The 13897-nt window shown below is 54.4% G+C and overlaps 1 protein-coding gene across 2 annotated transcripts in view; it reads left to right on the top strand.

The window, feature by feature from the left end:
* Nucleotides 1–5174: 5174 nt before the first annotated feature.
* The window catches only part of ARRB1 (arrestin beta 1), a gene marked incomplete at its 5' end in the record, with an annotated part of 72075 nt that continues 63352 nt past the window's right edge, over nt 5175–13897 (top strand). For both annotated transcript variants that reach the window (XM_082844540.1, XM_082844541.1), the window contains one exon: nt 5175–5280. In XM_082844540.1, coding sequence (XP_082700666.1) covers nt 5261–5280 — 20 coding nt within the window. The remainder of the gene's footprint in view (nt 5281–13897) is intronic.

Consider the following 13897-nt stretch of genomic DNA (forward strand, 5'->3'; position numbering starts at 1 on the left):
GTAGCTCCCACTCACCGCAACTAGAGAAAGCCCGCGCACAGCAACAATGACCCAACACAGCCAAAAAACAAAACAAACAAATAAATAAATTTATTAAAATAAATAAATAAAATAAGTGGTGAGGACTGAAAGCCTGGCCTTATTCCTGATCTTATAGGGAAATCATTCAGTACTTTAACTTTAAGTGTCACGTTAGCTGTAGTCTTTTTATAGTTTCTCTTTATTAAGTTGAGGAAGTTCCCTTCTACTGCATTTCACAGTAAAGGGTATATTTGTCTTTTTTTTTTCTTGCTACTCAGCCTTTAAACTCCTTACTCATGTTTGGGGAATCCTCCACCCTTTGAGTCTTGGAGTAAGTTAAAGCCTGCCTTGCAGTATGGAATCACAAATGCCAACCACACAGATTCTCAGTGTCCTTGCAGCACAGGTAGGATCACATGACCTAGTGCAAGGGCACATGACTAGGCTCAGCCAATCAGATGCATAGGGGACTTTGACTGAAAGATGTAGGGCCAGCAAAGAATCCATTCTGGTGACAGAGGTGACAGTGGCCATATCTTGTTTCTGGGGCAGCAATAGGGCTAGGTTTGGTTCTGGCAGTAGTGGGGGTATGAGTTGTGGTATCCATCGTTCAGCAGTAGCAGCTACGTGACTATCTTGCCCGTACGTTCTTTGTATGATTAAGTCAGCCAGAATTGGTTTCTGTTGATTACAAATAAGAACCTTAAATTGTCCAAGTAGTTAAATGCCAGTAAGTCCACCATAAAGAAATCTTGTTAGACAAACTGGAGATTTGTTAGTTTACACTTGTTAGACAAATGTAAAACAGCCTCTGCCATACTGGGGAGCTGACCCATCTGTGAGTGTTCTTCCCCAGGATATGGCCCTCATCCTCCTTTCCAGCTCCTCCCCTCCCCTCTCTGTGCTTTGGCCACAGATCCATCTGAATCCTTCCAAAGTGTCATGGCCTTTCCTTCCTCCCTGGCTTTGCAGCTGTTGAGTATCTTCTCCCTGGAATGTAGTCATCATCCCTCCCTAAACTGCTGACACGGCCTCCTAATTGGTCTCCCCCTCCACATCCCCTCAGGCCCACGTCCAGTCCATATTTCATACAACGGCCAGAGCCACTTCTCAAAACGTATGTCTGAGCATGTCACCACTCTGTTTAAAATCTTTCAAAGCTTCTTTATTGATCTTTGGATAAAGACTAAATTCCTTAACACGACCCTCCAGGCTCAGCATGGTCTGGCTCCTACCTACCTCTCCAGCTTCCTGGAAGACACTTAGAGGTAGAAGCAGGCAACTGGATTGATATGGAATGAGGGGGTCAAAGGAGGAGTCAAGGATGACACCCAGATTTCTGGTTGGGGCAGAGGTAGGGAAGCTCCTTAGTTTATTCACCTTTAAGATCTCAAAGGTGTGTACTAGTCAGCCTCACATCTTTTGCTGAAAACCCATCCACCCACCCACCCACCCACTCACACTTCAGTCTGACAGTCAACTACCTGACCAGCCAAGCAGAGGCTTTAGGAGCGAGCTGCAGCTCTTTTATTTTTCTGTCTTTGGCTTAGGCACTTTCCTCCCAGTGTCTTTGTTTTCTCATCTATAAAGCAGGAATAATACCAACACTTTCTCTCTTGCCTTCCCTTCCCTTTCCTTCTCTCTCCCTCCCTCCCTCTCTCCTTGATAAAAAATTATTGTAAATTGCAGGCATGTGACTGGCCCAAGTTGAGACATGGCTGGAGATGAGCATCTCCTATGAGCCTCAGTAATAGAATCTATTTGCCTTTTAGAAAAATCACTCTGGTTTTCAGGTGAGGATGTATCGCAAATAAGTTAAGACAGGAAAGAAGAGGTCTCCAGTCTTCTCAACCCTTGGAGAAATGTGTGGGGAGGTGGGCTACATGGAGGGTGGAACAAACAGACCTGCCCCAAAACTCAGGGTAATCCTGGATCCTCCACTGTCTACAGTCCGTCCCTCAGCACGTGCTGTCGGCTCTACCTCCAAATATAGATGAACCCCTTTACTTCTCTCTTTTTTTTTTTTGGCCATGCTACATGGCTTGTGGGATCTTAGTTCCCCGACCAGGGATCGAACCTGGGCCTCCCGCAGTGGAAGTGTGGAATCCTAACCACTGGACCACCAGGGAAGTCCCACCCCTTTACTTCTCTTCATTTCTGCTGCCATCACCTTAGTCCAACCACCATCCGTTCTCTCTGACCTACTCCAATAACAGGATGCCCCGCCTCTGCTCCTGTCTCGCTCCAAAACATCTTCATCCAAAAGCCAGTGACCTCTAAAAATGTAAAGCGGGTACCATTACTCATTTCCTAAGTCGTCCACGGGCTCCCCAAACTCCTCAGCCCTAGCCACAAGCCTGCACGGTCTGCACCACTCCTTCCCTGTTCACCCAAACCCAGGCACTCTGTCCTTCCTTGCTCCTGTGCTTCAGGAAGGCCCAGCTTCTGTCCTTGCCGCCCCCTCTGCCTGGGTGGCTCTTCCCCTGGCTCTCCCCGCACACCGCACATTGCTGAGTCCTCGCCTGCAAGGTCTCTGCCCAGAGGTGTCTCCTTGAAGAGCCTCTTTCTAGGTGCACTTGCCCCCATCACTCTTTGTTCCATCACTTTTATTTCCTTCGTAACACTTATCACTGCCTGAAATTAGACTTTTTATATTTATAGAGGTCTCCTCAACATTACTACTTTTACATTTTTATTAATTTTAATTCTACTAGGAATACATAACTGTGTTGTCCAAAGAGCCTGACAGGTAAACCCCTCTTCTCCCAGTGAGGTCCCTCGCTGAAATGACAGCTCCGTTTGTCCTATTGACCATGATTTGTAAGTTCCTAGAACCATGCATGCATGGCACATTCCACAAACAGTTAATGAGTGAAGAGCGAATCAAGGGCCACACTCTGGCTCTACCACATATTAGCTTCCCTTTGGGGAGGGCTGGAGGAGGAGGAATCAGAGGCCAAAGTCCAGAGGAGGCAATGGATTTGGGCAAACTACTTATTTTCTCCAACTATCAGTTTGCTCATTTATTAAAAAAAAAAAAAGGGAAAAGAGCATTTATCTCATAGAATTGTGAGCATCAAGTAGTGCCAGGCACACCATACACCCCCTCATGAAGTTTATAGTCTAGTTGGGGGGGGCAGTGGGGACGTACTTGAAACGCTGCGTGTTGATTCCATAGTTCACCAATCTGTTCAGTGGCCCTAGAATGTTAGAGCCACGCTTTCCAAACGGGGCTGGAAAGAGCTATGTGGGAACAGGGGTTACCCTGAAACCGTCCGATGCATCTTCCTGGACTGTTTGTTTTACTTGGAAGTAATTTTTAGCATTATGTTTTATAGTAAACTAAACACAAAGACTTATTGAGTCAAATGCAGAACTTGCCTGAATTTTAAAATCCAGGTGCTTTGGGCATCATCATGAGGAGAGGCACTGGAGATCATGTGGGAGGGTTGAGCCCCGTGTTTTCTAGGTGGGGAAATGGATGCAGAGAGTGGCCAGACCTGGCCTCTCCATCCTGGTTAGGGTCTTCTCTGGCTCACTTGGTAAGCCTCCTGTCATCATGCAGGACTCTGGTGTGCTCCTCTCAAGTCCCTGACCTCAGCAGAAACAGCAGGTAGCTTCCTCTCCTTCCCCTGTGGGAGTGAGGGTGAAGCCCAGAGGCCAAGGCCAGGAGGAAGGTTCTGGGCCCTAACCCAACTCTCCTAATTCCTAACATTGCCCAGACCCTGGACCACCCTGCCTGCCCATCAACACTTCCTCTTCTCAACCATCCACTGATCTGGACATAATTATAGTAATTATACTGGGATATCCTTTCCCAATTATGTAAAACCAGCATAGGTAACTGCTTCTGAGCATAATTACAGGAGATGTTTACAGACTCACAATCACATCAGAGTAAATGATAGTTTCCTTTCCTCCCATTAATACACCAATATTAGGGCCCTATCAGGGCCAATTAGTCAAATCCCAGCAGTGAGGGGGTGGGAAAGACCTCACACTCTCCCACCACCTGCAAAGCAGGAGGGGATCTCAGGGTCCCAGCCAGGATTTTACAGGACACCCAGAAGCCTGCAGAAGTATGGGCTAACATTCACTGGACACCTACTGTGTGTCAGGCGCTCAGGGTAGGCCAGCAAACACCTAGGAACAATTCTGCACGCTGGTGTTAATATCCCACTTTACATGTTTGTAGACTGGTTCTGAGAGGGCTGGTTTCCAGGGTCACCCACAACAGACCATGAAGCTAGGAGGAGGCTTTTCCATTATACAACTCAACCGGCCAGACTCCCAGGCCACAGCGCCGCCAGCTCTATGCCCCCTTCCTTATCTCCTCTTTTCAATGCTTCCTCTTCCGTGGCAGTCACCAAAGCTACCCTTGCTCGCCTCCGGTCCCCCTCCCACCCTCATCAGTTCCCCAGCGTTGACACTGCTTTCTCTGGCCCCCTCCGCCCCTTCTTCCTGTCCCTGTGGGGTTGTAGGGTGTTATCTCTCCAGAAGGGCGGGGAGGTGGGGTGGGGATAGGGTGGGGCATAGGGCGAAAGCCACCGCAGGCACCAGAAGTTCCCACCGACCCCCACCAGGGGCTCCGCCCGGAGCTCGGCCCCGGGGTCGCGGGCACACCTTCGGCGTCCACGATCCCTCACACGCAAAGGCCGCCCCCCGGCGTGCGCAGGGGAGCGCGCCTGCACACACGCACACCGCACAAAGACGTGCACCCCGCTCCATCCAGGCAAACGCACCCCCAATCGGTAGAGCACGCAGCGGTGCACACGCACCCGCACCCTCGCGTGCACACACGCGCACGTATACCCACCCCAGCGTGCGCCCTCACGTACACACACACGCACGCACACACACACACACACACACACAAGCCGGACAGCATCCTTGTGAACCCCTAATGCCGACCTCAGGGCCCTGACGCGTCCGGGCCCTGCCCAGCGGCTGGCTCGGCGGCGCGCACACACGCGCACACGGGCCCCCGCGCGCCCTCCCAGCTCGGCTGCTCGGCTCCCCAGCTCCCCGGCTCCCCGCCCCGGCCGCGGCGGTCGCTGTGAGGCGGGCGCTGTGAGGCGGGAGCTGTGCGGCGCGGCGGGACCGGGCGGGGGCGGCGACCGGGAGCGCGGAGGAGGCGGAGCAGGAGCCGGGAACCGGCTGGCCCGCACCCCTCCTGCCGGCCGGGGATTTTCCAGCCTGGGCGCTGACGCCGCGGACCTCCCTGAGGCCGCCGCGGACCATGGGCGACAAAGGGACCCGGTGAGTGCGGGCGGCGGCCGGTCCGGGGCGCGTGGGGCGACCCGGGCGAGGGCGCGGGCAGGGGTCTAGTCCGTGTCCCGGCTGTGCGTGCGCAGCCACCCCGGCACCGCCGGCGCCTGCTCCGCGGCGGCTCTCGGCTCTCCTCCACCGGAGGTCTCCCGTGTGGTCGCCAGCAGGGCCAGGGGCGCGCGGACGGAGCGACGAGGACCTGGCCGCGGAGACACACTCACATGCACTCACTCGCTGACACCCAGCACTGGCCAGTCGGCGCAGGGATGCAGGGGGCAGGTTGACACACAAAGGCACACGCTCATGTGGACACACGGGCACACTCATGCATGGGCGCGCTCATGCTGGCATACACACTGACATTCACTGCCACATGTCAGCACATCCAGTGACACACTGTCACACACTCACTGGTACACACTCATCAACACGTTCTTGCTGACAGTCATGTTGGCATACACAGGTCACACTTCAACACATACCAATGCTAACACACCTTCATGCTGGCGCACACGTGTTGGCCGACCCTGATGCATATACACTATCACTTGCACTGACCTTAACAAACACTCTCACTGGGACACACACGTTCTTACCCTTACCAACAGGAACACTTATGTTGGCATGTCTCTCACCAACACAGTGTTCAACAGGCTACGCCAAGGCTGACCTCCACAGACACACATCAGACTAACGCCCACACAGACACCACAGGTCACATGCCAACAGCCCCTGGCCGCTGATACACTCCAGGTCCCTGCAGGTGGAGAAGTGGAAACACATGCACCACACAGGGCGGGAGGCCCCCTGGAGCCTGGGAAAATGCCTCCATCCACATTTCCTTTCCCTCTGACCTCCCCAAGGCCTTCGGTGGTGGCTGGGATCTGCTTGAGCTGGGGGTGGGGAGGGCCCTCCTGTCTCTTAGGAGCCTGCCTTGCTCAGAAAGGGAGAGGGATGCCTCTGAAATGGGAAACTGGGACAGAAAGGGGAGGGGGCTGGGGCCCAAGGCAAGCCCCCGTCAGGCACTCAGCTTTGTCACCCTAGTTCTACTCCTTCCCTCAGCCAACTCCCCTTAAGTTTCGATAGAAGCTTCTCCCTTACCTGCTCTCACTCCTCTGCAACCCCCTTATTCATTTTCTTTCTTTACCCCCTTCTGTCCTTGTGCCCCACTTCTCCCTCCTCTCTTCCCTCTCTGCACCCTCCCTTACTCTCTCCTTGCTTCCAGTAATGATTTCTTGAGTGCCTGGGGTGTACAAGGTATAATGTGGGGATCAAAGACGTCCAAAACCTGCTCCTTCCCCAAAGGAGCTAATAGACTAGAGAGAAACGGCCCCCATGGTCATCATGTTTCGGGACCTCTGACAAAGCAATGTACCACTCACTGCCATCTGACACTGTCTCTCAACAACCTGAGAAAAGTAATTTTTTTTAAACACATTAAAAAAATGTATTTATGTATTTTTGGCTGTGTTGGGCTGTGTTGCTGTGCGCGGGCTTTCTTTAGTTGCGGCTAGTGGGGGCTACTCTTTGTTGCGGTGCGTGGGCTTCTCATGGCGGTGGCTTCTTTTGTTGCAGAGCACGGGCTCTAGGCGCGCAGGCTTCAGTAGTTGTGGCACATGGGCTCAGTAGTTGTGGCTCGTGGGCTCTAGAGCGCAGGCTCAGTAGTTGTGGCGCGCGGGCTTAGTTGCTCTGCGGCATGTGGGATCTTCCTGGACCAGGGCTCGAACCCGTGTCCCCTGCATTGGCAGTGGATTCTTAGCCACTGCGCCACCAGGGAAACCCCAACCTGAGAACAGTCTTTCAGAGATTATTTCCATTTTCCAGAAGGAGAAACTGAGACTCAGAGATAACTTGTGCTCCTAAGTTTTAGAAACTGCTTCCCAGCCATCCTCCTGACGGCTCTGCAAGGAGGTTAGCTTTCCTCTTCCTGTTTTCCAGAGGAGGAACCAGAGCTTAGAGAGGCTACCTGACTTGCTTAAGGTCAAGAGGGGTCAGAGACAGGATAGAGGCTGGAGTCTACTTGGGCCATTGCTCTGTGGCTCACCCTTGGGCACTGTCAAGCCCCTCGTGGGCCCTGGTTTGAGGCCCAAGAGGGATGGCCTGCTCTGTGTGTGGAGGCCCAGCTGCTGGTGGAGGCTGCAGAAGGTCGTGAGGCGTCTGCATTCACCTTGATGGCTAGTCCCCACTGCTGAACTGGTGACTCACGCCTCTGTCCTCAGCAGGAGCATGTGTGACCCTCTCCTCCACCACATCCATGTCCCCCATTGCCAAGATCCTCCTGACCTCTGAGGTCAGACTTTTCTCCCCGCAGGGAGTCAGGAGCCCTTCTTCCTCTCTCAGTCCTCACGTGCTACTTCACCATCAGGGTGACTCAGCCCCTCCTGGGCCTTGGTTAGCCTCACTGTGACTTGGGGGAAAGTGTCATTGTTCTCCTGCTGGCATAGCTTGTCAGCAGGATGGGGACACCATGAACAGCCAGGCACCTGTTGGAGACCCAATCTTTGGGGCCAAGCATTTTCCACGACTCCCCCTTCTCTGCCTCTAACTCACTGGGGGAGCTTGAGGACCTTGGACAATGGTCCTCACCTCTCTGGACCCTATAGTGTTCCTGTCTGTAAACTGTAGCTATCAATACCTAACGTTTTCAGGGCTCTCCCTGTGTTTTCTGAATATACTGGGCAGGGGAGGAGGTGCTGCCAGAAGCCTGGTGCCCAGGCCTGGCTATGGTCCATGTGACGGTGGCCCTGCTCTCTCTTCCGGTCTCCCCTGTAGTCCCAGGAGGGCTCCCTCTCCCTTCCAGACAGGTTTCCTGAGTAATTTGGAAGAGAAAGACAAAATCAATAATGGGCTGTACCTTGCCTTGTTCTGTAAACCATGGGATTCTACTTTATCTCTGTCTTAGAAGAAGAGGCTTGCAAGTATCCAGTACTCCAAGGATCAGCAGTCGTTGCATCCATCCTGCACCTGGATTTTCAACCCACACGCGAAAGTGACAATGAGAATTTTTCAGAAACTGTCACTGCCCTCTAGGGAGTCCCAGGGTCAAGGGGGAAAGAGGGCATGAGACGAATACCTAGATAGGACTAATTACAGGTCGTGTGATGACTGCTCTAACAAGTGCTCTAGGAGCAATCATACAGCCATTCAACAAATGTTGACCAAGTGCCGGGGCTGGCGGTTCAGAGGTGAATGGCTCTACTCTGTTTCCAAAAGACTGAGAGCCAAGCAGATGATTATAATGCAGGGTGACATGTGCTGTGGGAGGCTGAAGGAGGAGCCCCCCCGCCCCAGTCTTGGCAGGGGGCATGGTGAGGGAAGCTTTCATAGGAAGGAGGTGGCATTGGAGCAAGGGGGTGGGACCGGGGACGTCATTCCTGGCCGGGGGTACAGAATGTGACAAGGCTTGGAGGCATGAAGCAGCCTGCGGGTTGGGCTGGGGTGATGGGTGAGAGTGAACACAGGCCAGTTATCAACAGGCTGGGATGTCAAGCTAAGGAGAGGAGATTTTCTCCCAAAGTCCCTGGTGACTCAGAGAGGACTGTGGGGAGGGGCGGGATGGGAGCAGATCTTTGTTTTGGAGGGATGCCTTTGGCAGTGGCAAGGAGGGGCAGGCCTGGATGCAGGGAGACTGGTGAGGAGACGGAGGAGGAGCCTGAGAGAAGGCAAGATCCGATCTAAGGCTTTGGCAAGGATGGAACTGAGAAAGATGAACAAGGAGCTGGAGTCCATTAGCCTTGCTGCCTGGATGCCTGGCATGTGTCAGCTTTACATGCATGATCCCATTTGGTTCTCCCTGTGATCCTATTAGTGTAAGGACTGTTGTTCCCGTTTTACAGACCAGGAGACAGACTAGGAGAGATTAAGTAATTTGTCCACTGCCATTCAGCCAACGAGCTTCTGAACCCAGGCCTGTCTGTCCTGCTGCTCCGTGCTTTCACCCAGAGGGACGGGGTTGTCTGGCTCATAGGTGGCCTCCCCCGTCTCCCTGGTGGCCTCATTCTCAAGTTGTGCGTCCCTTCTGGTTCTTGCTGTTCCCACTAATTCAACTGGCAATATACAGGAGCAAAGTTGAACAACAGGAGGGACTTCCTGAGAGGTGATGGGACGGAGTGGCATTTCGTTTCCTACAGATGTTTACGAACTCTGCTTTTTTGGCAGAGAAGGAGGGTGGGTGTGATGGGGACACGTAATCACCAGCTCTCTGCGAACCTTGGCTGTTGTCTCTCTTGGTGGTTAAGCTCTGTGTGATCCATCTTGGCTGGAACACGGGGGAAGTCCTGTGGCTTTGGCCAGGGGTGCTTATGGGGCTGCTGGGAGTGGAAGCATTGAGCTTGACCCATCTTCTCTGATCCTTGACTCCGGGCTGGCCTCTGGGCTTCACACGTCTCCCCAGCTCTCTTCCTTCTGAGTTTGGGCCTCCTTGCCCAGGGTGGAAACCTCCCACTGGCATGGGTTCAGGGGTCCTGAGTCATGGGTGTACCATACCTCGGGGCTGTGGCAATGGAAGAACAATAGCCTGGGAGTCAGCACGGCCCGAGTTGCCTCCTGGCCTCTGCCAGGCCATCCTCCACAGCGACCATGCTGACCATCTGTTGAGGCCTGCAGGGGGTGGCAGCTTGACAGGGAGTCAGGCTGGAAGTTGAGGAAGATGTAGGGAGGCTTCTGCATAGATGGGTCCGGATCTTGGGGCAGGGATGGACATGGGAGGCAGGGATTTGAAAGTCTTCGGGTTAGAGGTGGTGTTTGACTTGGGGATTATGGGTGACATGGTACAGGGAGAGGGAGAAGATAGAGCGTATGAAGAGAGGATGGCTGGGGGCATTTGAGGCTTTGGAGAGCACATGCCTGGGGGTGGAGAGAGGAGGGAAGGACCAACAGAGGATGAGCTTGGGAAAGACCCCTGGGATTTAGGCAGAAGGCAGTGGCTGGTGACTTGGTGAGAGGGGGTTTTGATGGAGTCACGAGGGCAAAGCTGGGCTACAGCAGGCAGAGGAGAGAAGAGAAGGACCTTGCTTTTCTCTGTGCCTGGAGCTGGGGGGGAGCCTCTCGGGAGAAGGGTATGAGGCCCTGGGCTGGGGGTGGTGGGGTTTCCGGGTGTGGGGACCTGGGGGGGTGAGGCTCAGCTGGGGACTGGGGGGAACATTGCAGAGGCGTCAGCTGGTCACAGGGGGGCATGTCTGTGCTGGCTCCTGAAAGAGGAGCTGCTGACTCAGGCAGGGGGTCTTGAGAAAGGCTTCCTGGAGAAGGTGACCCCCTGAGCTGGGTCCTGGGGCACAAGGAAGGCTTAGGTGTTCTAGACAGAAGGAAGAGCCTAGGCCAATGTGCAGGTGCGGGAGTGTGAGGGGTGAGGCTGCCGAGGGAGGTGGCAGCCCTGGCGAGCAGGCTTTGGGTGCTGGGGTGGGTGGGTTTCGAGGTACTTTCTACCCAGGTATTCACACCTCAGGTGTCTTTGTTCCCCAGGTGGTGAGCTCCTTGTGATTTGGGGCTCTTTCTGTTTCCTGTTTGCTGGTCCATTATCCAGCTCTGGGTCTGGTTGACAGGAGATGCCTGGCAGGGATTTGTTGATGAGACTGAACTCCTTCCTCCCTTCTTGCCTCTGCTGTCAGCCCAGGGGCTCCCTGAGTGCTGAAATTAGCTCTTTCCCATTAGGGAATCCTAAGGATGGAAGCCATGCCTCCCACACTAGACCGGCTGTTGGGGGGTCTCTTCCATCAGACTGGGAAGTCGTGAGGGAGAAGATTACCACCCCTGTCAGAACGGGCTTCCTGCAATTGCAGCCTGTTTCTCCCCCATCAGATAGGCTTCTGCAGGTGGGAGCCATGTCTCCTACATCAGGCAGGGCTCCTGGGGGTGGGGCATGTCTCCAGGGCACCCTTATGGTTCCTGGGCACCCTTCATCCCTCCTGTGTGCAGGATGGGTCCTGCCCCAGGGGTGGCTTGAGTCCTAGTAGGGGGACATAGATCAGAGGGGGTACGACAGGGCAGGGTGGCTGCTTTTGAGAGGGGAACAAAGGACACTGTTGTTCCAGCCCCCTCCCTCCCTCCCTCCCTCCCAAGGGGCCCTGGCAGGGTCATCTCTCTGGAGACACACCTCCTCCTTCCTGGTCCTGGCCCCATCTTTAGTCCCATTTGAGAGGAACTGCTTGTTCCTTCCCAAGAGACCCGTTGCTAGATGAGGCTCCCAGGAGGCCAGACCCCAGGGGCCGGACCAGACAGGTCCCTGGAGTTCTGTGTGATTGAAGCCACCGCAGCCACTGAGCTGCTTTCCCTCTGCCTGGGGCTGGGCCTGGCCTGGCTGAGACCATAGCCAGTGGGTCCTTCTGTAACTGGAGAGGGATCTGGAGCAGGTAGGGTGTGGTGGTCCATGTCAGGCCAGCGGGAGGCAGGACTCCTCACTCAAGGTCGGAGGGGTTCAGTGGCCGTGCAGGGTGCAGCCTCTCCCCAGGGTGTACTCAGAGGCCCAGAAGCCGAATGAGTATGGACCTGCACAAGGCAGGGGCTCCCTCGCATGCTGGCCCGGGGCCTCTGGCCCCACAACTGGTCCTCCTGGTCCTTTTGCAGCCTTACCCCCTTCCCCGAGCCTGTGCAGTCAGTGGGCATGGGTGCATTTTGGCAGAGGACCAGGGAGGGGGTGGGGAGTGGACTGCTGGGATGCTCCATCCCAGGAGGGTCCCAGAGATACGCTCTAATGCTTGCTCAGGGCTGGAGGGAAGAAGCGGGGGATTGGGCAGCTCAGGCCTCTGCCACCCACCAGTGGGACTGAGACCGCTGGATGGCTGAGGGCTGTGTTCTTTCCCGTGAGACCAGGTCCTCGCCTGAGCTGCCTTCTGCCTCTCAAAGCACCTGCAGGAACCGGCAGGCAGGCAGGCAGGTCCTGGACCATTTCATTTTCTCTGCCCAGGCTGTGCTCTCCTTTAGGTACTCACAGTCACCTCTGTGATCTGATTAGCGTGTATTAGAGGCTGATTAGTATAGTGGTTAGGCTCTAGGAAGAACCAGGTTTCCTGGTTTCAAATGCCGGCTCTGCCACTTACCAGCCTGGCAACTTCTGCTGATTATTTAACCCATTCTCTGCTGCAGTTCCCTCATCTGTAAAATGGGATAGCAATAGTGCCTGCATGATACGTTGTTTTGAGGGTTAAATGAGTTAAAATAGGTACAGCTTGGGGACAAGTCCCTGGAACAAGTGCCGTGTTATATGCGGTTAGTTCACAACACCCTTCCTGTCCTTCAAGGCCTGGATCACACATGGCCTCCTTCTCTGGGAAGCTCTCACTGATTTCCAAGTGCCTTGTGACTTTTTTTTGCCATATATTCATTCTCTCTCTCTTCTCTTTCTGTTGGCACTCATCCCTCCGTCTCTTCGTGGGTCCTGGTTATTTGCACACTTGTGATGTCCTCTGTGTGAGGCCAAGGGCACCTGTCCTGGATCTGTTGTCCCTTTGCACCTGTGCAGACCTGGCATGGCACTGAGCTCCATAAATATTTGTTCAGTGAAGGAGGCTAATGTAGGTGTTTCACTGGGAAAAAATATACTTGGGGATGGGCAGTGTGGTGGGTGAGGACAATGGGACACCATTGCTGATTCTGAAACGTCTAAAAGTGACCTGAACCACAGGCATTAGATTATTCTCTGTGATCCAAAGGGCGGAGGTCACAGGATGACTCGCTTTACCTTTGCTAGGAGAATGTGTTTTCAGACAACCAGAGCTACCTGGCGAGGGGCTTGGTGGCTCATTCCAGCCTCTCTGCCTTTGTTTTTCCTGCTCCCACCATCCAGAATGCCATCCTGTCTTCTCTCTGCTTGTCCAAATTCTACGTCCTAAATACGTGCCCAGCCGTGGTGCCGTCACTTCCTGGCCCCCAGAGGCTGGGCTCCATTCATCACGCCCATCCTCAGACATTTACTGAGCCTTTCCTGGGTCTGGGCGGGGACATGGGAAAGTAGGGAGTTCCCCTTTGGGGTGGACATCTGGATCTGGCTATAGTATATCCAGTGTGGCTTGACCTGACCTGAGGAGGGGACCGTGGCTTCCAATGACCCACCGGTGATTAGGGAGCTCTTTATGCAGCTGGAGAGCCCTCCCTTGGCCTGCTGGCAGAGCATAGAACTCCCCCGTGGCTTCCCACTGGGCAAATACTCAGAACCCACCTAATTACTGGGGACAGAGTTCTGGGCACTGGATCCAGCAGGCTGCGGTCCAGTAATAATCAGCTAATTAAACCACCCAAGAATTGCTCCTTGGCCCAGAGGAGTGGAGGGAAGGGGGTGGTGAGGCTCAGAAGAGTCGTGGGAAGGAGAGGGCTGCTCTGTGCAGGGAGAGTTCAGACACTGGGCCTGCTGAGCAGAGCTGGGAAAGGGAAGCAGGAAATGGGGAGGGGGGGGCAGGGCAGGGAGAGAGACAGCTGGATGAGAGAGCGTGTTATCTGGGGACAGCACTCAAGTGAGATGAATCAGGGCGGGGATCTGGTCTGGGAGGCAGGGACCCCATTGGTTCACTGTCCCTGTGACATCACGGATGAACTGTTTTTCCTCCGTGGACCTCAGTTTCTCCACATGTCAAACAGCGTGGGGGAAAGGGATTGGCCTGGGAGGTCTCTGGGACCC

Source organism: Leucopleurus acutus (genome assembly GCF_964270905.1).
Source record: "Leucopleurus acutus genome assembly, chromosome: 8".
Taxonomy (NCBI): domain Eukaryota; kingdom Metazoa; phylum Chordata; class Mammalia; order Artiodactyla; family Delphinidae; genus Leucopleurus; species Leucopleurus acutus.